Raw genomic sequence first — 26,812 nt, forward strand, 5'->3', positions numbered from 1 at the left:
TGGCATGCGGTGTTACCCTGGAGCTGGAGAGATCTCACTGGGTGTGACTCTGAAAGGATTGTGGCATGCGGTGTTGCCCTGAAGCAGGAGAGATCTCACTGGGTGTGACTCTGGAAGGATAGTGGCATGCAGTGTTACCCTGGAGCTGGAGAGATCTCACTGGGTGTGACTCTGAAAGGATTGTGGCATGCAGTGTTACCCTGGAGCTGGAGAGATCTCACTGGCTGTGACTCTGGAAGGATTGTGGCATGCAGTGTTATGCTGGAGCTGGAGAGATCTCACTGGGTGTGACTCTGAAAGGATTGTGGCATGCAGTGCTACCCTGGAGCTGGAGAGATCTCACTGGGTGTGACTCTGGAAGGATTGTGGCATGCAGTGTTACCCTGGAGCTGGAGAGATCTCACTGGGAGTGACTCTGAAAGGATTGTGGCATGCAGTGTTACCCTGGAGCTGGAGAGATCTCACTGGGTGTGACTCTGGAAGGATAGTGGCATGCGGTGTTACCCTGAAGCAGGAGAGATCTCACTGGGTGTGAATCTGAAAGGATTGTGGCATGCAGTGTTACCCGGGAGCTGGGGAGATCTCACTGGGTGTGACTCTGAAAGGATTGTGGCATGCAGTTCTACCCTGGAGCCGGAGAGATCTCACTGGGTGTGACTCTGGAAGGATTGTGGCATGCAGTGTTACCCTGGAGCAGAAGAGATCTCACTGGGTTTGACTCTGGAAGGATTGTGGCATGCAGTGTTACCCTGGAGCTGGAGAGATCTCACTGGGCGTGACTCTGAAAGGATTGTGGCATGCAGTGTTACCCTGGAGCCGGAGAGATCTCACTGGGTGTGACTCTGAAAGGATCGTGGCATGCAGTGTTACCCTGGAGCAGGAGAGATCTCACTGGGTGTGAGTCTGGAAGGATTGTGGCATGCAGTGTTACCCTGGAGCTGGAGAGATCTCACTGGGTGTGGCTCTGAAAGGATTGTGGCATGCAGTGTTACCCTGAAGCTGGAGAGATCTCACTGGGTGTGACTCTGAAAGGATTGTGGCATGCAGTGTTACCCTGGAGCTGGAAAGATCTCACTGGGTGTGGCTCTGAAAGGATTGTGGCATGCAGTGCTACCCTGGAGCAGGAGAGATCTCACTGGCACTGACCCCGCACACTGGGAGGTTCACTACAGCCTCCTTTCAGGTGGTCGGTATCTAATCGAGGGTCAGTCTGCAACTGGAGTCACAAACCACTGACACGCTCTGTTGCAGCTCCCAAACACTAGAGGGCGCTCAATCCAGGCTCTCTCCTCCTTGGGATTCGTAATGGATCGAAACATTTGGAGAGAATTCTCTGACTCATAAAAGGGCTTTTAAACTTTGTAAACGGGGGGTTTACATTGCAGCCGCTTAAGAATGTACTACAGGTGACTGTCAAGAAATGTCTAAAAGAGACCTCCAAAGACGTCCGGTAGGGAGTGTCTTTGACTCCATGCACTTTGTGGTGACTCTAGTACGACGGGAAATGGCCAGTGTGTGTCTGTGCACATTTTGTTAGCTGTCTCCTGCTGCATAAAAGAGTGTGCACATGTGCACCCCAAGGTGATCTTATGTACCATGGTCCACTGATTAAAGTGCGCTACTCTGCGGCTTGCATTTCAGGCAATGGAACAAACAGAGGGGCATATTATCAAGACAGGCGATAAAATTATCGCCTTCTCATACCTTGGGGTTCTACTTTATAACCAATTAACCTGGGGCCCAGCTGTGGTAAAAAAGAAGGGCGAGGTAACACGCACTAATGCAGCTATACTCGGGTTTGCTAGAAAAATGGGTAACAGCCCGGTGGCTCCTTTACTTAAACTTTATCATGCTAAGAGCGTCGCCATTGCCTGTTATGGCAGCGAGCTCTGGGGCTACAGTCAAATGCAAGCCCTGGAGATAGCAGAAAATAATTTTCTAAAGAAGGTTTTGAGGCTGCCAAGGGGAACTGGAAACTTCTCGGTGCATGAGGAGCTAGGTGTACCTTTTCTCAGTGATAGATTAGCAGCAAGCCCCCTGTTATGCTGGCTGACCTCCTGGCTAAACAAAGATATACCTCTCACACATGATATATTAAAAGAAGCCTTAACTTGGGACGGCAGGTTCAAGGTACCATGGCTGAGGTATATAAATGACCGCCTCACGGAATTGGAACGTCCTGACTTGTTCTCAGCACCAGAGATTATAACTAGAGCTGATGTTACCTTTGTGAAAAAATCATTTTTGTCCACTAGGTATTTTGCCCGGGAGGAGGGCGAATTGTTGAAAGCTAGTGTCAGGAAACATGCTTCACTCCAAACAAGCCTAAGTATGGAACCGTATCTAACATGGCCTATGTCCGGCTTTGAACGCTTTTTATTGACAAGGTTCCGTTTTGATCTATTTCACCTCCTGTTGGCAACTCCGAAAGGGGCACACCGAGGTCAAGTGCTTCCTGCTTGCGGCTGCGACGGGAAGTCTCCGCAAGACTTGGCGCACTTTTTACTTATTTGTCCTTATTATACAGTACCGCGGAAGTTATATCTAAAGCCCTGTTTAAAAAAGTTGAATTTTACACAGATTAAACCAGCTCTTTATTACCTTCAACTCCTAAATAGTGACTGCACTTTATATATATGCAGCTTCTTGAAACTAGCCATTATTTTCAGGAATAGTATGGAGGGATAATTATGCTGTTTTTAATATTGTACTTCTCCTTTATTTTTAATCTTGCATACTTATTTATATTTTTAACTGGTTCAATTTGTCTGCTGTTCTGGTTTTATAATAATTTCGTAATCTATCTTGTCTCATAACTTTGCTGTCCAAAAACGGAACTGGAGGATTTATCCTTTTTATCGCTTATTTGTGAAATCTTGCTCATGATTGTATGTTTGTGATATGAACTTTCCTTTTTAATTGTTTATCTGTGAAATTTGGTTTATGCTTGTATAATTGTGACATGAACTTTTATGATTGTAATGACTACAATCGAATAAAGATATTTGATTGATTGACTCCATGCACTTTGTGGTGACTCTAGTACGACGGGAAATGGCCAGTGTGTGTCTGTGCACATTTTGTTAGCTGTCTCCTGCTGCATAAAAGAGTGTGCACATGTGCACCCCAAGGTGATCTTATGTACCATGGTCCACTGATTAAAGTGCGCTACTCTGCGGCTTGCATTTCAGGCAATGGAACAAACAGAGGGGCATATTATCAAGACAGGCGATAAAATTATCGCCGCTTTAGCGGCAGAAAACTGCCGCTAAAACGGCGATAATGGGCTTGATAATATGCTCTATGGAATTCCAATTGAAGCTCAGGTTAGATGTGAAGGGCGTCTAACCTGACCTTCGGCTGGAATTCTATAGAGCATATTATCAAGCCCATTATCGCCGTTTTAGCGGCAGTTTTCTGCCGCTAAAGCGGCGATAATTTTATCGCCTGTTTTGATAATATGCCCCAAAATGTCTTGTGCTGCTCTGCAGTACACTTTATACTGTGAGGCACTCCTTGGGTCGAGCATGGGTGTTCCTGGGCATCTCCTCATGGAATTTAACGCAACCCCAGAGTTTCTGAAAGCAATAAACCTGTGATTGCGCCACACTCGTACACCCCCCCAATCATGGTGTAACAGGATGAAATATCCTCTTTCCATGCGGGCTGATTCGGCATCAAGCATACAATGAGGAAGGTGCCTCTAAGGATTGTTTTTATGCACGAAGGTGTTCCCTCCTGCACAAACATATCATGCCCATGTTGCAAGTATCCTGTAATATGGTGTAAGGGTGCCTGCATTGGCATTAGGCAACCTCACGCGTGCCAGCGCTGGAGAAGGGGTAAAGAGTGACCCATCGTTCATGGGTATGGCGCTGCCTGGCTCTATCCCGTTCACGCGGCGCAGCACAGCAAGTTGCTGTGCTGAGCGCTGCATTAGCAAACATGCCCTTAGCATTATACTTGCTACATAAGATTGTGCAGCATGGCTCAAAGAGGAGCACGCGCCATTCGCTCTACTTCTCACTGCATAAGCAGTAAAAGCGCTCTACTTCTCACTACATAAGCAGTAAAAGTGGTATAAGGCAGCTTCCTTTGGGGCATATTTACAAGGCAGCGATAAAAAATTATCGCCGCTTTTGCGGCAGTTTTCGGCCGAAAAGCGGCGATAATTTTATCGCCTAATTAGCAAGGTCACGCTAACGCGTGAAACCTTACTTTAGCGCACAAAATCTTAACGCCCAGCTTTGCATCTCTAATGAGATGCAAAGTGGGCGTTCCTGACCTGGCATGACTGGAGAAATGTCGCTAAGCGACATTTCTCCTATCATCAAGCCCCACGCTATGAAGCATAGCGGCAGGAAAAGTAGCGATAACCCCTGTTATCGCTACTTTCCTTACGCCTGCTTCAGGACTGATTTAGCCATGATATCCTATGGAAGGTGGATATCATGGCTAAGTTTGTGAGGCCCTATCAACAAGCTATCGCCACATTGCATGAGAATATTGCTGGATATCCAGCGATAATCTCACGTTAGGCAGTTAGCGCTAGGATTTTTATCGCTTTTGAGATAAGCGTTGCTAATAGCACGCTATCTCAGCGATAAAAATCCACGCTAGCCGGCGATAATTATCCTAGCGCTAAGTCCGCTTAGCGATAATTATCGCCGGTTGTTGCTGATATGCCCCTTTGTTTTGTAAGGATGAACATTTATGGCTTTTTTCACAGCGCCTCCTTTTCCCTCATCATCGCACGAGAGCATCTTGAAATACCTCATTTGAGGATGTGCCACGTAAGGGGGCAAAAGACAGCTGACGTTGCTCCAGGTCCGCTAATAGCATCCTCGTCGGGAGAGGGGAGGCCGGCCATACACGTTCCTAACTTCACCATTAGAATATATCACTTTTGACAATCGCCACTCAAAGCAAAGCTATAATATTCTAATCTGACATGCCTTGAAAGGATCACATTTTAAAGAAACTGAATGTTTTCAACTCTGAAGTCTTTATCATATATTTAATGGGCACTGCCAGCTGAGAAACAGCAGACCCCATACCCTTCTTCCCCTAAAGCGCTAAAGGTCAGCCATGCTCGCGGCCATCCTGCAGGAAACAGGGACCAACTAAACACAACAAAAATAGGGCTTCATTTATGAAAAGTGTCTCATCGATTGTTGAAAACAGCGGTGTGACACTTTTCATAGCGCCAACCTTTCGACACCATATTTACAGTATTCCCCACGTATCTATAGATGCAAAAGTGGCGCATAGCTGGGGTGTGGCTGAAAACAGATGCAACTCCAGCAATGTGTCCTCTCAGATAGGGTAAGCCCCGTGTGAAAAGGCCTGCATCGGTCTTGCACCTGCTGTGAGGCAGGCAAATGGGTTTGATGCACCGGCGTCCTAGAAGGGTTGCAGTAAAATCTCATTGATTTTACTGCGCTACAACTACCGGCCTTTTGTGTGGGAACGCCCACCCTGCACGCATTATATCTGACTCCGGTATAATGTAGATCAGGTGTTTACGCATCTGCTTAGATACGGCACTTTGTAAATGTCGCAGAGTAGTGCTTATTTTATGCCACTCTTGTGTCATAAAAAGTGACGCATTGGTGGCGTAAGGGGCTCATAAATAAGCCCCTCAGTTCTCCACTAATGAGTTAGTGATAATGTTTGCTAAGGAAGGTGATGTGGTGTCATGGTATAGTTGCTCCAATGTTGCCTGCCTTAGATCAAAGGGCCCGAGTGCTAATCTTGGGTTTGCCTTTGGCCACAATTGCAGATCTTCAGTTCACTTCTGTTGGCCAGAATCACACAGGTATCCTCAGTAAATGTTGCCCATTTCCCCCTTTAGGACAGCTCAAACCCTTCACACATGAGTTTACTGAAGTCATGACATCAGCACAGAATCTTCTTATTGCCAGTGGTGTCCAGGCCGGCCTATATTTCCCAGAGTACTCAAATGTGTGTAAGAAAATGTATTGTTTCAATTAATAAAAATTGTTAAGAAAGGGCGTGCGCGGAGTGTCCTTCCAAAGACCTTCTTCCATCGTTCATAAAAACAGTGACGTGTTATTTCTTTTAGTACATTTCAAGTAGTTTCCAAAGACATAATAAGAGGTCCATAAATACTTCATATATGCTCACGGATTTGGGCCTAAAGTCTTATTTTAGGGCAAGACTCAACCTTTGCTCACGAGTTCTTTAAGTTTCCATGCTAGTCTAGCCAGTTCCATGGGGCTCTCTGAGTTAAAAAGAAACCTCATTGCATCTACGCAGGCACGGGTGACATATTTTATAAACAAGGCTTTTAATAAAGTGCAAGGTACGTGTCTCAGTTCAGGGCAGACACAAACTAGATGGCCCAGGGACTCCTCGAACTGATGGGAAAGTCTGCAGGCGGCGACCCCCTCTAGGGATTTCCAGCAAGTGTTTTTGTCTTTTATTGGCATAACCATGAGTCGAACTGATAGGACTTGATTTAGTATCGATTTGTCCAGAGCTGAGCCAAGGTAAGGCTGCCTCAGTTTGTCCTTGTAAGAACTGGCGAGAATCCCAATGTTGCTGCTAGAGGACTCTGTAGACCCCATGTCATCCTGCTTTGATAATATTCTTACTTGCTTCCTTAAAATGAGTGTGTTTTTTGCATGTGAAGGTTTAACTATTCTCAATGTTTTCAATAGAGGTATTTGCAATTTTAACCTTTTTCTTTCCTGGAGGACAAAACATTAGTCCTTGGGAAAGAAAACTTTTCTCTCACACTCAGCTGAAACATGGGAGAGTTCTTCCCATATTCCAACTCCAAACTCAGGCTCAGGGGGATATTCACAAGGTTGTATCTCCGATTTATCTCCACCTTAACGCATCAAAAGAGGAGATAGATTTAACACCCCATGCACAAGCTGGTGAAACTGCAGACATCGCCAGTTTTCCCGCGATAACTGCCCCAAAAAATATCTCCACGGTGGACACCACCAACTAACCCTAATGAGATGCAGAGTGGGCGTTCCTGTGCAAAAACATACTAAAAAACCACACAGCACTTTCACAATGAACTGCTAGATCCTTGATGCGAACCAAAAACAGGCGATAAGCCGCGGTAGCAGCAGGGAATTAACACCTGCCTTTTGCTGGTGTTAAGCAGGACGACTACCTGCAGCATAAAAGGGAGCCCAGCCAAGAGCCACACCTGAAGACCCACAGATGCCATGGAGACAATGATCATGCAACGCCAAAACCCTACGCCATACCTAGATTCCCTCACGTGTCAGGGACAAACAACTGTAAACATGTACCCCGTGCCCCCTGCACACACTGCACATAACTACCACAACAGAAAGCACATGCATACCATGAATGTGCAGGCAATAGTGGACCGACCGGGACTCCTCAACAATGTTGTGGCCAACTACCCAGGCAGAGTGCTTGATACCCACATCTCCCGACAGTCCATCATCACCCAGCGCTCCCAGGATGACACACATGGAAATGTAATGCCAGTTGGTAAGTCTAAAATAAACACACCACATATCTCCAGCCCACAGTCATGCAACTCACGACACAGCCAATGGGCACGCAGCACATGCCAACCGATCAGACATGACAACACGACACCATTGGGAATCTGGCCTTGCCATGCCCATAACCCAGCCATGACATGGCACCACAGACACACAATAGCAGGATGTGAGGAGAGGTATGGAGCAGGCGAGAGCGGCAAGTGACTAATGAATGTGAACCTACCCAATGCCAGGTGTGGCGTGGAGGTGCAGGACAGACCACAGAGTGCAAACCACGGAAATGGCCATGTGGAGAACAACTGCTGGTGCATGGAGTGTAGTGGCCAGTGGACTCTACCATGTCCCCACAGGCTGTGGGGCAGAATGCGGAAATGTCGCAAGTTACGTCCCCCCTGCATGCAAGTGCATAGTGGGTTGGACCTGCGTATGCCAGGCCTGTGTAGGGTTGTGAACAATAAGCCCTCACACTGGTTGTGGTTCTCATTCGGAATGGAAAACGCATCTGCCAGGGCGGCGCCTCTCAGCCCCCAAAGAGTCCTGCACCGAGCACGGGGGGCCTGCGTTCATGTGTGCCTGCTGCAACCCGGGCCGCTGGTCACTAGACCTGCCATGTCTGCCCCAGCGCACCAACGAGGCTCCGTTCACCTGCATACACTGGCGTGTGTCAAAGAGGGCCTACACATGCCGGTGCAAGCTCCAAGCACCAGTCCCGCGACCTCTGCAGCCTCCACAGACCATCGCTAGCCCCCCCAAAGCTGGCCCACATTGCTCCTTTCTCATTTACATACTCCACCGGCATCCTCTTCGGCCCAGTAGGTCCCACATGTAGAACTGTGTCCTGAGTCCTAAATGGCAGTGACCCCAAGTCCGTGGTAGCGGCCACAGCATCAGACTCCCTTCGATCAGTGAGGCATTATTCCATATGTCAGGCCTGTGACACGTGGTGCCACGCACACTGTTCAAATGCCAGCCGGCCACACATGGTGCCACTAACCCTGTTCAACGCCAGCCGGCGACACGTGGTGCCACTAACCATGTTCACCGCAAATTCGCGTCCGGTGGTGCCACTGAACCTGAACTACACAGGCCGGTGGGGCCATCCAACCTAAGCCGGCGACACTCAGTGAATGGCCCGTGCTGACCACTGCATCAGGCCTCCACTGCAGTCCAGTAGGTCACACATGTGGAACTGTATCTTGGGTATGATGTGGAGGCGTCCACATCATTGGACACGCCCCATCGAAGGCGGTATCCCCTAACAGCACTGGTGCCACTAACTATGTGCGCAATGAGTCATGGGTACTGTCTGGTTGGCCATTGGTGGCGTCTGAGTCCATGGCCTGGTGGTTTCCTGCATCTTCATCTGGCTGGACCGGACGTGGTGTCCGACATGAGTCTGTTCCATTCATCTCCACAACAGGGACTGTTTCAGCGTGGTTCTGCCCTCTGCATCATGCCCTGAGGGTACACCTTCCACTGTCCACCGAGACACTCCGCGTCAAGCTCCTTTTACATCTACGGAAACCTGCTCTGCAATCGAGACCCTACCCCAGTCTCCCGCAGGTCAGCGTCCCGTGGCGGTTGGCCTGTGTCAACCGCTGTGCTCCTGGGCCACTAACCCTGTGAGACTCAAGTCATCCCCCCTTGTTGTTCTGACATTGCATTTCTGAATGCCTGATGACTGTTGAAGTTGTTGCCAGCACCAACTACTCCCTGAGGGCTGGCTTACACTCACCCCACACACAGCCAACACAGCCATCACTGGATTATTGGGCCTGCCATCACATCCTGCCGAACCAAGTATTGACTCTTTTCTCCCTGCACTGTCAGAGGTGAGCAAGAATATGCACACTGCCCTTGGATGGTGACACCCCTCCGAGACCCAAACACACCCGCCCAGTGGCAGTACAATGCGGCCCACATACGCACCAGGGGCATCGTTGAATGCACATTTGGCGTGTTGAAGTCACATTTCAGGTGCCTGGACGGCACAGGTGGAAAGCTCCTGTACAGCCCGGACATCTTGTGCAAGATGATCGTTGCATGTTGTGTATTGCACAACATCTGTGTACGCACCAATGCCCCATGGATCCCAGTTACAGAAGTACCGGACGATGATGGGGACGATGGGGCAGGTGGCCCACATCTCACTGCAGCTGTGGCAGGAATGGCTCGTAGGAACACCATCATTGATAATTACTTCTCGTGAGCACGTGACATTGTGGCCGTCCCTGGCAATCATGGGACAGTACAAAATGCCCAAAAACACGGCATGTGTGAATAAAACATATTTGCAGGTTACAGGTTGTACTTGTACATTGTCATGTCACAGTTTCCTGCTGTGCCAGATGTGATTTGCCATGTCGTGCACATTTGCAGCACCAGTTGTGTCCTGTGTTCTGCTGTGGAGGTGTTGCTGTTTGTACCGGGATGTTGTCAATGTTGAGGTGCACTTATACTTATGTGCGTATTCTGCACGGTGGTTGATTCACTCCTGCGGCTCTGATTTGTCTGCCACTGGTCCCATTCAGGCAGTGTGCCTGTCAGATCTGTGCTTCCACGGTGCTGAGATGTTGCAGACTTGGGTAACTTGTGCTCTTTGTCGAGTTGTGACTCTTGGGCATGGTTTGTCCACAGATGTGTCGTTGACGTCAGGGGTTGTTTGTGCAGGTAGTTGTGTCCGACAGTGACCTGCTCCTTTCCGGTTGTGGTCCTCACTCAGCCACCTAAGTGTCGTGCAGTGTACATTGTCATGGTGATTGGACTGCAGCCATGCTACTCGTCATGTGGTGTCTCTTGCATTGTCAGTGTGGCTGACGTATATGCATGTTTGCTGTGTTTCGCACGTGAGCATGTGTTGGTTGTGTGCTTGTTGATGTGTTGTGTGGGTGCCCCTTTGGGCACATGGTGTACATGGGACTACTTGGTGTTTGTGTGTGTTCTGAAGTGTCCCCGTGGGATCAGGTACATGATCCTGAGTCATTGTGGGTGTGCAGTGTGCTCTGTTTAATTGTGCATGTGTGCTATTGTGCCCATCTCCCCCCATCCACCCACTTCCTGGTCGGTGCGCACACTGTTGATGTGGTGTCAGGTCATGTTGGACAGTTTCCGGATCCCTGATTCCTGTCACCGTCTCCCGACTGGTGACTGTGGCCACCATCTTCTCCATGTCATTCAGCTCCTGGTGTTCTGCTGGCCCCCTCCTCCGGGGTGCATTGCTGCTCTCGTGTTGGCAGCGAGTCTTTGCTTGTTTTTGCCATTCACATCAGTCCAGGGCCTTTTGTGCTCTTCCATTGTCCTCTTCTGCCATGCGACGGCATTCACATGGTCCAAGGTGGTGTGCCATGTTTGTCTCTTTGTTGCCAATGACACGCTGGAGGTAACGTACAGTTGGTGGTGGTGTTCTGGCTCATCCATGGCGATAATCGGGTTTTCCTGGCGACTGTACGCCATCTTCCTCTTCTCATTGGCCCTCCACGGGCCCTGTATTCCTGGGTGTTCCTCCGTGGGGATTGTGGGGTTTGTGTTGTCCTCTGCAGTGGGTCATGGTGCATCCGTGGTACTTTGCAGTTGATGTTGTTTTTTAGTGGCATTTTCCGTATGCTGTTCTTATGCTTTTTCCCGCATTATATGTGGGGATTGCTGGCCTCTTGCTGGTTGTCACTGTTTTCTGGCATTTGGGCACATCGCGTCTTTTTACGTTTTGGGGTTTTTGTTTTTATCTCCGCCGCAGTGGTTGTATCGCGGACATTGGCCGCGTTTTTGGTGGACTATCGCATGTACCGCCGTGATGTGAATTCCACGTGTTATTTTCCCGCGATAGGCTGCGATGTGCAAAGGTGCGTTAGCATTTTTGGGTGATGTTTAGCACACGTTCTTGTGAATATACCCCTTAGAGTTTCCAAGTAAATCTGCGTGCACTTCCAGGGGGAGAAGGGGCCTGAAAGGTGCGGGTAATTTACGCAATCTGACAGCTCTGCCAGTGGGCACAGGAGGCTGGTGACTTTGGGTGGGTGGGGAGAAGGGCTGATGCAAAGGTCCGGCAGCTCTCATCTGCCCTCTGACACAGTTACGTTTCCATCTCCAATCACACACTGACCTCACCCTGGGCCTGGAGGCACTAATGTACTAACAGGAAGATAGGGTGCTTATCAGAGCACCAGTAAAAACAACTGCAGTCAAGGGTCAGAACACCCGGGTGCTGGTTTACTACAGCCTCAAGCTGCACCTGGTGGGATGCAAAGAGATGCAGAACTAACTGGCTGACAATTCACTTTTCTGTGGATAGAGAGTTTTGTGCTGGAGAGGTGCCCTTTTGTCTTTGCAAATGCTGTTCTGTGTTACTCTGTGTCAAGGAGTCTCGTGATGCACACATCCAATGCACTGGACCCATCTGTGGTGGTCTGTGCATGCGGGTCTGTACTGGAAAGGGAGATGACTAGTGCAAACCCCCTGCAAGAGAGTGCACATGCTGCTCTGCGCATGGCATGAAGATTGTGCACCAGTGCTGGGGTGGCACCAGCACCAAGCCATCGTTGTAGGTGTGTCACTGCACTATGTCATCTCTCTTTGCACATCGCTGAGCTGCAAAAAAAGATGCTGCGTTGTGTTGTACAAAACTATAGTGACTTGGGGCCCTGGTGTGAAAAGCATCTGAGGTGCTGTCGGCTCCATTAATGAAGTGTCATATGCACGACTCTGATGTGTGTGTGTGTGTGTGTGGGCAGTGTCATCTCTTTACTGGTGTTAAATAACTCTGCTCTGTTAATGATGGATGTCACATGCCCCCTGTGATATGTGTGTGTGTGTGTGTGTGTGCATGTGTGTGCGCAGTGTCCTCACTTCCCTGGTGTTAAATAACTGCTCCATTAATGAAGGGTGTCACATGCCCCCTCTGTGTGTGCGTGTGTGTGTGTGTGTGGGCAGTGTCCTCTCTTCACTGGTGTTAAATAACTCTGCTCTGTTAATGATGGATGTTACATGCCCCCGTGATGTGTGTGTGTGTGTGCAGTGTCCTCACTTCCCTGGTGTTAAATAACTCTGCTCCATTAATGAAGGGTGTCACATGCCCCCTCTGTGTGTGTGCGTGTGGGTGTGTGTGTGGCAGTGTCCTCACTTTCCTGGTGTTAAATACTTCTGCTCTGTTAATGAAGGGTGTCACATGCCCCCTCTGTGTGTGTGCGTGTGTGGGTGTGTGTGTGTGTGTGTGGCAATGTCCTCACTTTCCTGGTGTTAAATACTTCTACTCTGTTAATGATGGGTGTCACATGCCCCCTCTGATGTGTGTATGTGTGTGCGTGTGTGTGTGAGGGGGCAGTGTCCTCACTTCCCTGGTGTTAAATAACTCTGCTCCATTAATGATGGCTATCACATGACCCCTCTGATGTGTGTGTGTGTGTGTGTGTGTGTGTATGTGGCAGTGTCCTCAACTCCCTGGTGTTAAATAACTCTGCTCTATTAATGAAGGGTGTCACATGACCCCTCTGATGTGTGTGTGTGTGTGTGTGTGAGGGGGGCAGGTGTCCTCACTTCCCTGGTGTTAAATAACTCTGCCTCACTAGTGAGTGCCACATGGAAGTGAGGACACTGCCCACACACACACACACACACACACACACATCAGAGGGGGCATGTGACACCATTAATGGAGTGGAGTTATTTAACACCAGGGAAGTGAGCACACTGCCCACATACACACACACACACCTAAGAGGGGGTTCACTGATAGAATATCGACGCCCAAAATATCCCCATACACAAACATTGAGTCATAAATACCGATGTAAAAAATATCGACATCCTATATTTATAATGCTAAGTACAAAAATATCGAGGAACAAAATATTGATGTAAAAATATAGATGTACAAAATATCGATTTTTTTTGTTTATATAAAAAATAATGTTAAATATATTAAATAATAAAATGAACTTAAAAAAATTATTTAGATCTAATATACATTTTGACAAATATAAGAAAACAAATACTTAAACGTACATATATAAAATGTAATATATATATATTTCTATTTACTTGTAATATTTCTATTTCTATTTAATACACTATTAATTTTAATTTATTTTATAATTTTATAAATATAATTTGTATACAAATATATATACATATATATATAGTTACATACACATATCACATAAAATGTAATAAAAAAGTTATATTATAAAATAAAACATTAAAATATTTAATAGTCTTTAAACTTACATTTTGTACTGCATTGAGAGCCACAGTAGGGAAAGTGTTGGATAGCGGAGGTGTAAAAATTACTATTCCCACTCCATTGAGTGCAACAGTAGGGAAAGTGTTGGATTGCGGAGGAGTAAAAATTACTATTGCCACTCCAGTTAGTGCAACAGTAGGGAAAATGTTGGATAGCCGACTAGTATAAATTACTAATCCCACTCCAATAAGTGCGAGAGTCGGCAAAGTGTTGGATAGCGGAGGGGTAAAAATTACTATTCCCAATCCAATGAGTGCAACAGCAGGAAAAGTGTTGGATAGCGAAGGGGTAAAAATGACTAATCCCATTTCAGTGAGTGCAATAGAAGGGAAAGTGTTGGATAGCGGAGAGGTAACAATTACAATTCCCATTCCAGTGAGTGCAACAGTAGGGAAAGTGTTGGATAGGGGAGGGGTAAAACTTAATATTCCCACTCCAGTGAGTGCAACAGTATGGAAAGTGTTGGATAGCGGAGGGGTGAAAAATTACTATTACCACTCCAGTGAGTTCAACGGTAGGGAAAGTGTTGGATAATACGGGGTAAAAATAACTAAGCCCACTCCAGTAAGTGCAACAATAGGGAAAGTGTTGGAGAGCAGAGGGGTAAAAATTTATATTTCCACTGGAGTCAATTCAAAATTAAAAACAAACAAAATATTAACATCACAAAAGATTTTTTTTTTTAAAAAGAAATATATAAAAATGTTAAATATTACAAAAGATAGAAGCAGATTATTATGTTAAAAAGATCTAACAAATACCTAGAAAGATTATTTTAAGATATTTGCAGATTATTTACAAACAAAAAACTATTTGTAATAGAAATTATTTATAAACAAAAATTCAGCATTCCGTCCATCAATTGTGTGTCTTTTGCTTTCTCGCCCTAAGTGCGCCAGGTATGCCCAGACATGAGTCCCGTGCTCTCCATGCCACTGGAATCAAGCTATCCTGGCTGAAGAGGGGTGAAACCCCGAAACCGGTCCTAGGATGCTTGTTCCCAGTCCAGGGAGGACCTGGCTTGGCAGTTCGGGCTGGACTGTTCCCATGAGGCACAGGGTCAAGACTGATTTGCATATGGCTGGGTTCAAACTGGAATGGCATGGTGAGCAATAAAAACGATGTATTTAAGCCCAGATCTCTGTACTGGGGTGAAGGTATGACATTGATCTGGATTCTGTCCATCAACTGTTGTTTTTGCATTTCCCAGGAGTCCACAACACACCTTCTGAGAGACATGTTTTGTCAGAAGTGACAATCACATGAGCAACCTAAAATAGATGTAATTACAGAAATTCAAATGCAGCAGCACCTGGGTTACCATATAAACAAATTGTGTAAATGTGTCCCAGTAATAACAATCTACCATGTACCCTCACAGGTACAACGGTTATTGAGGAGTACCCTTACTGTTACAGGGGTTATTTGGCAGTACCCTTACTGTTACAGGGGTTATTTGGCAGTACCCTTTCTCTTACAGGGGTTATTGGGCAGTACCCTTTCTCTTACAGGGGTTATTGGGCAGTACCCTTACTGTTACTGGGGAAATTGGGCAGCACCCTTACAGGTACACAGGTTATTGGGCAGTACCCTTACAGGCACAGGGGTTATTGGGCAGTGCCCTTACAGCTACAGGGGTTATTGGGCAGGACCCTTACTGGTACAGAGTTATTGGGCAGTACCCTTACAGGCACAGGTGTTATTGGGCCGTGCCCTTACAGGTACAGGGGGTATTGGGCAGTACCCTTACAGTTAACAGGCTTAGTGGCAGTGCCCTTACAGGTACAGGGGTTATTGGGCAGTGCCCTTACAGGTACAGGGTTTATTGGGCAGTGCCCTTACAGGTACAGGAGTTATGGGGCAGTATCAATACAGGTACAGGGGTTATTGGTAGGTACTCTTACAGGGGTTATTGGGCAATAACCTTACAGGTACAGGGGTTATTTGGCAGCACCCTTACAGGTACCAGGGTTATTGGGCAGTACACTTGCAGTGGCTTTCAAGGTTTCAACAGTCACATATGTCATGTCACTGCTCAACACTGTTTGAAGTGTGGTCAGTACCTGTGGGTTGTACCTACTGCTAATCTCTGCAAGTACTGTACTGTACAGTACCTAAATGCCTGTGTGATTGGACACACAAGTCCAAACATGTCCTTTATTCTCTGACAATTGGTCTCCCGGAACTGACCTATGATAGGTTCTCTCAAAGCTCCAGTCTCTCTCAAAGCCTTTGACTCTACAGCACACTGAGGGACTCATAGCTCATACTCACTGGACCAGGCACTCAGAGAGGGTCACCAGGCTCTCTTAAAGCTTCCATCTCATGAAATGACAGCATACTGGCTCTGAACATTACTCACTGGACCAGGCACTAAGGGAGGGACACCAGACTCTCTTAAAGCTACCATCTCACGACTCTACAGCACACTGAGGGGTTCAGAGTAAATACTCACTGGACCAGGTACTCAATGCTCCCATATCGTGAACCTACAGCACACTGTGGGATGCAGATTAAATACTCACTTGACCAGGCACTCAAAGCTCCCATATCATCACACTACATCAAACTGAGGGATTCATAGTACATACTCACTGGACCAGGGACTCAGAGAGGGTTACCAGGCTCTCAAAAAACTTCCATCTCATGAAAGTACAGCATACTGATTTGAATAATACTCACAGGATCAGGCACCCATGGAGGGACACCAGACTCTCTTGAAGCTTCCATCACATGACGCTACAGCACACTGAGGAGGTCAGAGTAAATACTCACTTGACCAGGTACATTGAGAGGATCACCAGGCTCTGTCTAAGCTCCCATCTCATGAAATTAAAGCACACTGAGGGACTCATAGTACATACACACTGACCCAGGCACTCAGAGAAGGTCAACAGGCTCTGTCCAAGCTCCTATCTCATGAAACAGCACACTGAGGGACTCATAGCACATACTCCCATCTCCTGAAAGTTCAGCACACTGACTCTGAATAATACTCACTTGACCAGGCACTCAGAGAGGGCCACCAGCCCCAGGATCAGCAGCCACCTCATGGTTCTCTCTTTGTCCGCAGTATCGCAGGAAGAACCAATGAGTAAAGGGCCCTAATATACTGCTGTGGGCGCCAATCAGACAACCTTATCCAAGACTCTGATAAGACGCCTTTTCATGGCTTCTTATCTCATTCTTTTTCACTTATGACTGAGCGCGTGATAAGGCACCACTCAGCCTCACAGGTCACTTATAGCACAAAAGAGGTCTGGGTTCATAGGTGTGTTTATCTATACGTGCCTTAATGTGTATTTCTACTGCAACTCCTTTCAAACAGTTGACGCACTCTCATATAAAGTGCATTAACGCAGTGATAAGAACATAGATAACTTTTTGTCCTTCTTCCTTGAGAGTCATATTCACTCCCCAGAGGTACACTTTCTCATCATATAATGGAAACAAAACTAGAACCCTCAGGTCTCCATGCCTGCACCATGAAATACCCACCCAATCTATCCAAAAATGCATCCAAAAGACACAAACACCAGCTACTGAAAACCCGCCCTGAAACACTTATCTCAGACCCATGTTTCTGCACCATCAAGGGTATATTAACCAAGGACCTCATCTTCTGCTCCAAAAAACGTGCACAGTGGAGGAATGTCTTTTATTCCATGCTTCGAATCACCAACATCAGTAAAACTCCTCATCGCCTCAAACTATCTGAATCTCCCTCGCCCTTCTGCAATGCGAATGGTACCATCTCCCTATACAGCAGCGGTAATATTCTAATACAGTCCACAAATGACAATCTAGCTACAATGGATAAGATTTTCCCTATCCTCAAGAAGGTAGTGAACAATAAGAGTTTACATCCCCCCACAAATCACCCTAGCTACCATGATGGCACTCTCACATCCCACCAAACGTCCTTGGTTACTCCAAAGTCAATCAGCCCACTCCATACCACCAGTGACTGCTACCCGGCCCACTCTCCTGACCTAGCCAAGCCAGAGACCTTGGGGCAGATTTACAAGGAAAGTGAGTTAGTGCGTGGCCCAAGCCATTTGTCACTTTCAAAGCACACTGATGCAACATATTTACAACATGTCGCATCCCTGTGCTTTCCCCTGGGCTGATGCACAAACTGCTGCCATGCACCAGAACAGGCACCCTTATGCCATGGTGCAAGGATGCCTGCATCATTGGAAGATTGTTTATGTGCAGGCAGGGACACCTTCCTGCACAAAAACAATCAGAAATTGCACGTTTCAACTCCTATGTGTGCTGCATTAGCACACATAGTATTTGCAAAACGTAATTGTTTTACTGATTGTTTATGAGCAGGAAGGGACACCTTCCTGTACATAGTCAATCACCAGAGGGGATTTCCTCTTTCTATGTATGTTGCAGAATGCAGCACGCATAGAAAGAGGAAAACTAGTAAAAATGTATTAATTTCTTCACATTGCGCCTCCCTACACCTCCCCTGGGGAGGGGTAGCATTTAGACGCATCTACGATTTCTCTGAAATCTGGAAATGTGTCTGTTTCATGGGTGTTGCGTGAGAACACCCACAGCCACACCCATGGAATGCCCCTTTCACGCAAAGTGCTGCGTGCAAAGGGGCCATATTTACAAGGACAGGAAAAGTCATGCAGGGTGGCTTTTCCGGTCCTTGTAAATATGAGGTACTAAAATGCACCGCTGGTGCGTCACAAAAAGTGATGCACCAGTGGTGCAAGGGGCTTGTAAATCTGCTCCCTCATCCTCAGCAGGGCTTAGGAATCAAATGGTGAGTTGTCAATCCTTTGCACATATCTCCCTCATCTCTGAACCTTCTCCTACCTCTTTGCTCTAGCTCCCTTCCGTTGAACTATTCTGTGAAGTTCCCCAGGTACAACAAACAAATGATGGACGGAATGCTGACAATGCAGACATTCTCCCCCAGTCAAGAGATCTGGGTTAAATCCATCGTTCTTTTGCCCACTACGCCACCCCAGTTCAGACATGGCCATATGCAAATCAGTCTTGACTCTGTGCCTCATGGGAACAGTCCAGCCCGAACTGCCAAGCCATGTCTTCCCTGGACCGGAATCAAGCATCCTAGGACCGGTTTCTGGCTATCAGCCGTCATCAGCCAGGATAGCTTGACTCCAGTGGCGTAGTGAGCACGGGTCCCACGTCTGGGAATACCCATCCCACTAAGGGCGAAAAGCGTACAACAAACAAATGATGGACGGAATGCTGATAATGCAGACATTCTCCCCCAGTCAAGAGATCTGGGTTAAATCCATCGTTCTTTTCCCACTACGCCACCCCAGTTCAGACATGGCCATATGCAAATCAGTCTTGACCCTGTGCCTCATGGGAACAGTCCAGCCCGAACTGCCAAGCCATGTCTTCCCTGGACCGGAATCAAGCATCCTAGGACCGGTTTCTGGCTATCAGCCGTCATCAGCCAGGATAGCTTGACTCCAGTGGCGTAGTGAGCACGGGTCCCACGTCTGGGAATACCCATCCCACTACGGGCGAAAAGCGTAACAACAAACAAATGAGGGATGGAATGCTGACAATGCAGACATTCTCCCCCAGTCAAGAGCTTCTTCCTGTGCCTGGAAGCTCTCTTCTTCAGAATCTATATCTTCCAACCTGATTAGCCTCTTTCTGCCCATGTCACCTGCACAGCCCATAAGCCCTCCTATCCTCCCTCCCACCCCTGCCCCCATCTCCACACAAGCAGGCCCTCGGCAAGACCTCCCTGACCCACAAACACACCGTGGCCGTAATAACGCCATCCCCGCTCAACCAGGTCTCCAATCCGACCTCTCCCCTCTACTGGACCTCACACCCCAACCCATAACCAGCTGTTACCACACTGGTGATGAACGTCAGAACAGGCTAAGAGAGATCTCATCAAGGTGTGCAACCCAGACAAAGAGCTTCTGCCCATTCATAGACCCAATAGTACTTTGATAAACCGGACCAGCTCCTAAACAGGCATGTATCTCTCCCATGCCGGCACACCTATTATCTTAACTCAAAAATTATACCTTTCCCTAATGCCTCCTCTTGTCCCAGGTGACTGAATGCTGATCTATCTGACAGTGACATCCGCTAACTCCTCCTCTCTTATGTCAACTTGATAGACACTAACAAGTCCTGCCGGGGTGAAATAGAAGCCATTCAAACTAACCCCTACAGAGACTCCAACCACAATCACGGATCTGTAATAGTGATAACCTCAAGCGCATTAACATCTCTTAGAGGCCACTGTCCAGACCAATAGCCAACCGAAATACGTACTTCTTAACTGCAGGTCAGCTGGTAAACATGCACCAATATTTACGATCTCATCCAAATCTTTATCCTCACGGAAACCTGGCAAAACAGCTCATCTCCTCCTATCCTAGACTTACTAGTCCTTCCTAGCCATGGCATATTTCGACTGATAGAACTAGGAAACCTGGTTGTGGAACAGCCTGCATCTACCAAAACGCAATCTCTGTGTACCACTTAGAAACTGTCACCCAGCCTAGCCTACCTTTGGAACTCTCTGCTTCAGCATCACGATCAACAACAGTCTCATTTGCAAACTACACATGTTCTACCACCCCCCAATCTGCCATTCATTGAACAAATCATGGAAGTCATCACATCCAGCAATGAGCCTCAAGAGGGCCAGATATTCCTTGGAGACTTCAACCTCCACTGGAATAACCCGAACGACCATGCAGTGAACTGCCTAAAATCCTTCCTATCAGACCACGATCTGATCCAATTCTGCGATAGTCCAAGCCACAACAAGGGAGAGACACTGGACCTTATCATATCTAAATAACATTACATTGGAATCCATTATCCCCTGCGACTGGCCCACCACTACAGCATCATCTTCCTCATCTACGTTGAGGTGACCTCGAAGAGAGACCAACCCAAGAAAGCAAAACATTGGAAATGAATCCCCAAAACATTAATCCTAACAATTTATCAACCCGATGTAACACTACCTTGACTCTTCAGTTAGGCATGGTAGATGTACAACGCTTCACTGAGTTCTAGAAGTGCTTGATTCTATTGCCCCCCTTTCAACAAAATTACATTTCCACTGAAATCTCCAAACCTTGGTTCAGGACAATTTAAACTCTGAAAGAAGCAATCTAAAATTGGCAGAAAAAACCTCTAGATCTGTACCATCCACTGAACATCTAAAACTCCTAAGATCAGTGAGGAACACATACAACAGGAAAATCAAACATGCAAAGGCCGACTTCTATAGAACTCAGCTTGACCAAGCCAAAAGTCTACCCAAAAAACTGTTTCAAATCGTCAAATAACATTCGCTTAACGCTCCAAACCTGCTGGATCATATAGACATCACTCCACCAAACTGTGAGGAATTGGCCTCATACTTCTTGGGGTAAACAAAAATCATTGAAAATGACCTACAATCAAAGAGGGAACTACTTCTAGCTATCGGGCACACTGTTCCACACACCTGCCATTTTATGAATTGGTTTAGTCCTGCGGGGATGTCCCCAAAATCAATGCCTCCTGGCACACTTTACCCTCAATGAAAGTGACATCTATAACATTCTTCTAGCAGTTGACCCATCTAACCATTTCAGCGACACGCTCCCACCATCAATCTTCAAAGAGATAAAAGCTGCTATTCTCCCCTGTGGTCCAAGATTGTTAATGCCTCACTACGGCAAGGCACTATCCCTGACTGCCTAAAAGCAGGGCAGACAACTCCCATTCTAAAAAAAACTACCGCAGACTTTCAGATCTTGACACCTCCCCTCTCTGGCTAGACTGCTAGAAAAATGCGTGCAGATTGAACTGTGCAACCACATGGGAAATTCCAACTCCTGGATCAACATCATTCCAGTTTTTGTCAAGGTCACAGCATAGAATCTTCACTCACTCACATCATGGATGACATGTTAAAAATGCTAGACCCAAATACATCATTTCTTCTGATACTACATGACTTATCCACTGCTTTCAACACTGTTAAACATGACAGTTTACTGTCCCTCCTGGAACGGAGGATGAGCCTGTCAGGACCGTTGCTGCGATGGTATGCTTCATTCCTCCACAACAGAACCCAAAGAGTCAAGTTGAATCAATCCCTCTCTCAGCTCTCCGTGGTCACTCTGGGGGTACCACAGGGGTCCGCTCTTTCACCCATTCTTTTCAATCTATTTCTGGAACCTTTTGCAGCATTGAATTCTGCCAACATTTATTTATCACATATATGCAGATGACACTCAACTGTACCTGAAAATCTCCTCCCCAGAAGACATAATTTCTCTAAACTCTACTCAGCAGAACCCTCAATACTGGCTCACTGACAAGCACCTCAAGCTCAACACCACCAAAATGGAATTCCTCCTCATCACTCTTCTTAACCACACACCCAGGATCGACCTCTGGATAAAGCATCTAACAGCCTTCAACTGTTCTCCTCTCATTATTGACTCCGCTAAATTTCTAAGAATTACATTAGACAAACACTTGAATATGCATAATCATAGTATAGCCACCAAAGGAGATAATTACCAGATGACGGAAGCTCCACTCTATGCGGTCGCCCTAGATACAAACTGACCCTGCTAAGGGCCTCCCTTAACGCTGTGGCCAGACTGGTCTCTGGAAAGAAAAGGAAATATTCACATATCCCTGGCACTAAAAGCACTGAAATGGCTCCCTTATAATGCAAGAATACAACTAAAGATTGCTTGCATGACTTATAAATAAGACTTCCTGTTTTCCGTTTTTACTGATTTTTACAGATAAATACAGACAGAAAACATTTATTTTCGTGTCTGTATTTCTTTTTAAATGTGGATAAAAACGGAAATTGGGTTGCTTTTTGAGTAATTCTTAATACTGTCTGCCATGACTGCCAGGCCAATAGCTGTGGGAATTGACAGGTAAGGAGATAAAAAAAAAGGAATTTAGAAAAGAGGCTTAAACACCAGTAGATATGCACAAGGTTGATACTGAAATGCACATATTTTCATATAAGTGCATTGATTTATCTTCTGCGGGTGTTCACAGCATTGAAACCTGGCAGTGATTCAAGCACAAGTGCATATTTATTGGTTAAATAAATGTGGAAATATACTAATTTCAGGTTAATTTTTCTACCAAACCCAAAATAAATATGGATAAATACAGATAAAATTAACAAAAAATAAATATGGATAAATACAGACGGAAACGTCATAAATATAAATACCATAAAACCGGGAGCTCTACTTATAAATCCCTACTTTTCAAGATTCCCAGATATTTGGCACAAAATGTTGGGGGGTGCAGAACTTCACAACGCCGTAGTGTCAATTTTTTTATTACCTTATTTTCAAGAGCAGCAATTTTCCGGCGTAAATGTGAATTTTCAAGATTGCCACTTCTCTTAGCGGGACATAACGAAAATGAGATGCAAGATAGGCATTCCAGTTAAAAAAAACTGCCGCTAAACATACAACGCAACATTTACAAGGAATTCCAACTACGTCGTTAAACCCTAAAAACTGCTGCTAAATCCAATTAGAGGCAGTTTTTTTAGGCCAGAAAATAGCTGGTCTTAAAATTGATGTAAACACTTGGGCCCACATATAAGATGTCTGGGTGCTGGACAGCGCTGCAAGGAATATTGCTGCGCTGCCCAGCGCCAAAACAAAAGGTTAGGAATGCGCCCTATCAATACCAATCGAGGCATTATGTGTGACCTTGTAAAGCCTTGATGCGGCACTTTGTAAATACAGCGCAACGTGGTGCAAAATTCACGCTGAAAGTATGTAAAAAACAAATGACGCACTGGTTGTGTTAAAGTGTCGGAAGGGTATTGCCTCTTTCTCTTTGTGCTGAGGAATGCTGCACACATAGAAAAAGTGGAAAAAAGGAGAAATTAAAACATTTATGCTCGTAGCGCCTCCCAAACGTCACCCTTGGGGTGGTATGAGATTCCGACGCACTCCAAAGGTTTACAGTTTCTCATAAACCTGGGAATGCCTCAGATTACATAGGTTTGGCCTGGAAAAGCCCACAGCTATTCCCATTGAATGCCCCTCTCACACTGTTTAATGTGTGAAAGGGGCACATAACTACAAGTCCATGATAAGCCACGTAAACATGCTGTGGCACATTGCACAACCGGAACGTCAAACATGTGACGTCACAGTGTTGCAAGAGTGCTGCTAGGGCCTCATAAATGAGGCCATTGCATTGTTGACCCTGCCAAGGATGTATTGTGGGAGATCCTCTATTATCCAAGAGCCTCATATATTTGGTCAACAAATCCATGGATCTTCTGCCATTACAGCTTTGTTGCAGGGATTCTGCTCATGCACAGAACTATGCGCAGGAAACCAGGACCTCAGTGAATTGCGGTGTACCAAAAACTCACCTCAGAACCCAGAACCCCTATCCGACTAGCATCAGTGTCTCATTCGCTCTTCATACTATATAGAAGCTACCAATGAGTTCTACATATAATTCTCCTCCCTACAGCATAAGACAATTTATTGCTCTTAAGACCCTACCCCAGGGACCGATATCCCATATCGTTTTTTTTAAGAGAGGGGTTGTGTGGCCAACTTCCCAAACCACAAAAGGGTCCCAGGGACCCAATAACCAGGGGCGATGTTTATTATTTGGGGCGAGGGCATGTGGCCTGCCTCCCTGAGCAACTTAAGGGCCACAGGGACCTCATTCAACAGGGTCAATTTTATTTATTTTTTAGGGTGTGCGTGTGCCCTCCCCCAAGCCTTCTTAATACCAAATTTTGGGCCTCAGGCACGATTTCCCAGGACTGACATTTGTTTTTTCGGAGGTGGGATGTCCCCCTTTCTTAAGCCACAAAAGGGACCCGGCGGCCCCATCCCCTGGTGCACCTTTCTATTTTATGTAGCCCAATGGGCGCAGTGCACCAGGGCCCCCTCCACTAAATATTAATAAATCTGTCACATGGACAGAGTCTCCAGGGCCCCTCAAAACCTCATGAAGGGGGCCACGTACCTCCCTTGCCAATAACCAAACCTGTGATAGCCCCTCTGGCCCTGACCCATCCCAGGGGACTCATTTTATATTGCATGTGGAGGAGGAATGCTTGGAATCATTTTATGGACACCTGTCATGCTTAAACTTTCACTGAATTGTATTGTTACAGAATTAGATATTCCTTTCCCTGATAACTAGGCCTTAATATTAAGGCTCCCAAAGGTTCTGTGTAAACAATGTCACCAAAATTGTCTCAAACACTTAAATTCCTAGATGATGATATATCTTTCACAAAGAACCATCCTCCGATAGTACTTGCTGGCGATTTTAAAATTACCTATGAACCCCTTGAAGTATGCTAAATCTAACACAATGGGAGGCCGAGACTATAGGAGCTCCTGGTTTGGAGGCTGACCCTATTGTATCTTGGTCTACAGCCGCTTTGGATTAGCATCATTATCCTGGTCTCCTGGCTTACGACCATGCAATGGGAGGCCGAGACTATAGGAGCTCATGATTTGGAGGCTGACCCTATTATATCTTGGTCTACAGCCGCTTTGGATTAGCATCATTATCCTGGTCTCATGGCTTACGACCATGCAAAGGGAGGTCTATTTCAGACAGGTCTAGAGCTTCCACATTTGGAAGAGGTACCTATAAGAGCAGAATCAGTGTCTGTGATATAGACATTAGGATTTGGGGGAAGCTTCTTAATTTTGAGGATTATTTCTAGGAGGGACAGGGATCATAATATCTTTGATTCATCTCTAATCACTGATACATTCCGAGATCTTGCCATCCCGAATCCTTGTATTGAATCAGAGCCGACCATCTTCAGTAGTAGAAGAGGATCAAAATGGGCAAGCATCAAAGGGAATCCAACTCTATTGGCCAACATGTATACTATTTGTATACCCCACTAGCTTTTGTTGAAGATGCATCTAATCAGAAGATACCAGTAATTGACTCACATACCAAACTGTGTCGTTTTTTGAAAGGCTTTTTTTCTAAGACTAATACGCAAAGTCGTACTCACCATCTTAAAGTCACACCTTGGCTCTGCAAAGAGTGTCGTCGGGCTAATACTCAACGCATTCTAGCTCTTAGATGTATTGATCAAGCTTCTACAAGAGAGACTAGATATTCTGATAAACATATTCTGCCCATTAAAAAGTGAGACTGGTATGATGCCAACTGACAGAACGTGTTAGAGGCTGCCCAGCATAAAAACAACACTGCATTCTGGGACACAATGGCTCATGGCAGCTTGGCTGGAGGTACATCTACAGATCACTTCTTGCAACCCAATCTTTGGCTTAAACTCTTCATTCATCCATACTTTGATTGTTACTTCGACACTTCTCATCCACCGACTGTAATACAGATATTATCAAGTGACATTTTCAGGGCTGATCATATTACCTTTTTATTGTTATACATCAGGAAGGTGATCGAGGAGGATCACCTGGGGAAAGCCCCGGATCCTGATATGATCCTTGAAGATTTATATCAATCTGAGATTGAAAGGTGAACCCCTATATTATTATCCTTTCTAATGAAATAGTGAGTGGGGCGGATCCACCTGCTTCCTGGGCCGGGGTGCACATTATACCAATCTATAAAAAGGCAGGTAAGGGTGACCCTGGGAACTACAGACATAAAAGCCTTCTTGACAATTTAGAAAAGATTTTTTGGAAGTAGCTTCTGATTGTGCCACAGGGGTGCATGGGTGGTGCTCTAATTATTTAATCTCTCCAGGCAGGATTTCACAATAAAGTTAGTTCCAATGACCAAATCTTTCATTTTTCGCGTATGACTTGGAGGAACATCACCGTCACTAAAGACCACCTGTATGTGGCCTTCATTGACTTAAGGCTGTGTGTTATCTGGTTCACAGAAAGAGATGATGGGAGATCTTTGGATCAACGGGTGTTCCTTGCCACACTCTAGACGCCATTGTCAGACTCCACCAGTCTAACTATGCACAAGTCAGATGGGGTAGGCGGAGAGAGCTTTGCTCTCCAAGACCAATACGTAGGGGAGTTCAAGAGGGCTG

The 26,812-nt window shown here is 46.2% G+C and overlaps 1 protein-coding gene across 1 annotated transcript in view; it reads right to left on the reverse strand.

Annotated features, from left to right (window-relative positions):
* LOC146806321 (pepsin A-like) overlaps positions 1–16,822 on the reverse strand; it is a 97,139-nt gene extending 80,317 nt beyond the window's left edge. Inside the window, exon 1 of the mRNA XM_085623525.1 lies at positions 16,756–16,822. Coding sequence (XP_085479651.1) covers positions 16,756–16,808 — 53 coding nt within the window. The 5' untranslated portion in view covers positions 16,809–16,822. The remainder of the gene's footprint in view (positions 1–16,755) is intronic.
* Between the last annotated feature and the right edge of the window lie 9,990 nt (positions 16,823–26,812).

This window comes from Triturus cristatus, chromosome 8 (genome assembly GCF_964204655.1).
Source record: "Triturus cristatus chromosome 8, aTriCri1.1, whole genome shotgun sequence".
NCBI classification, from domain to species: Eukaryota; Metazoa; Chordata; class Amphibia; order Caudata; family Salamandridae; genus Triturus; species Triturus cristatus.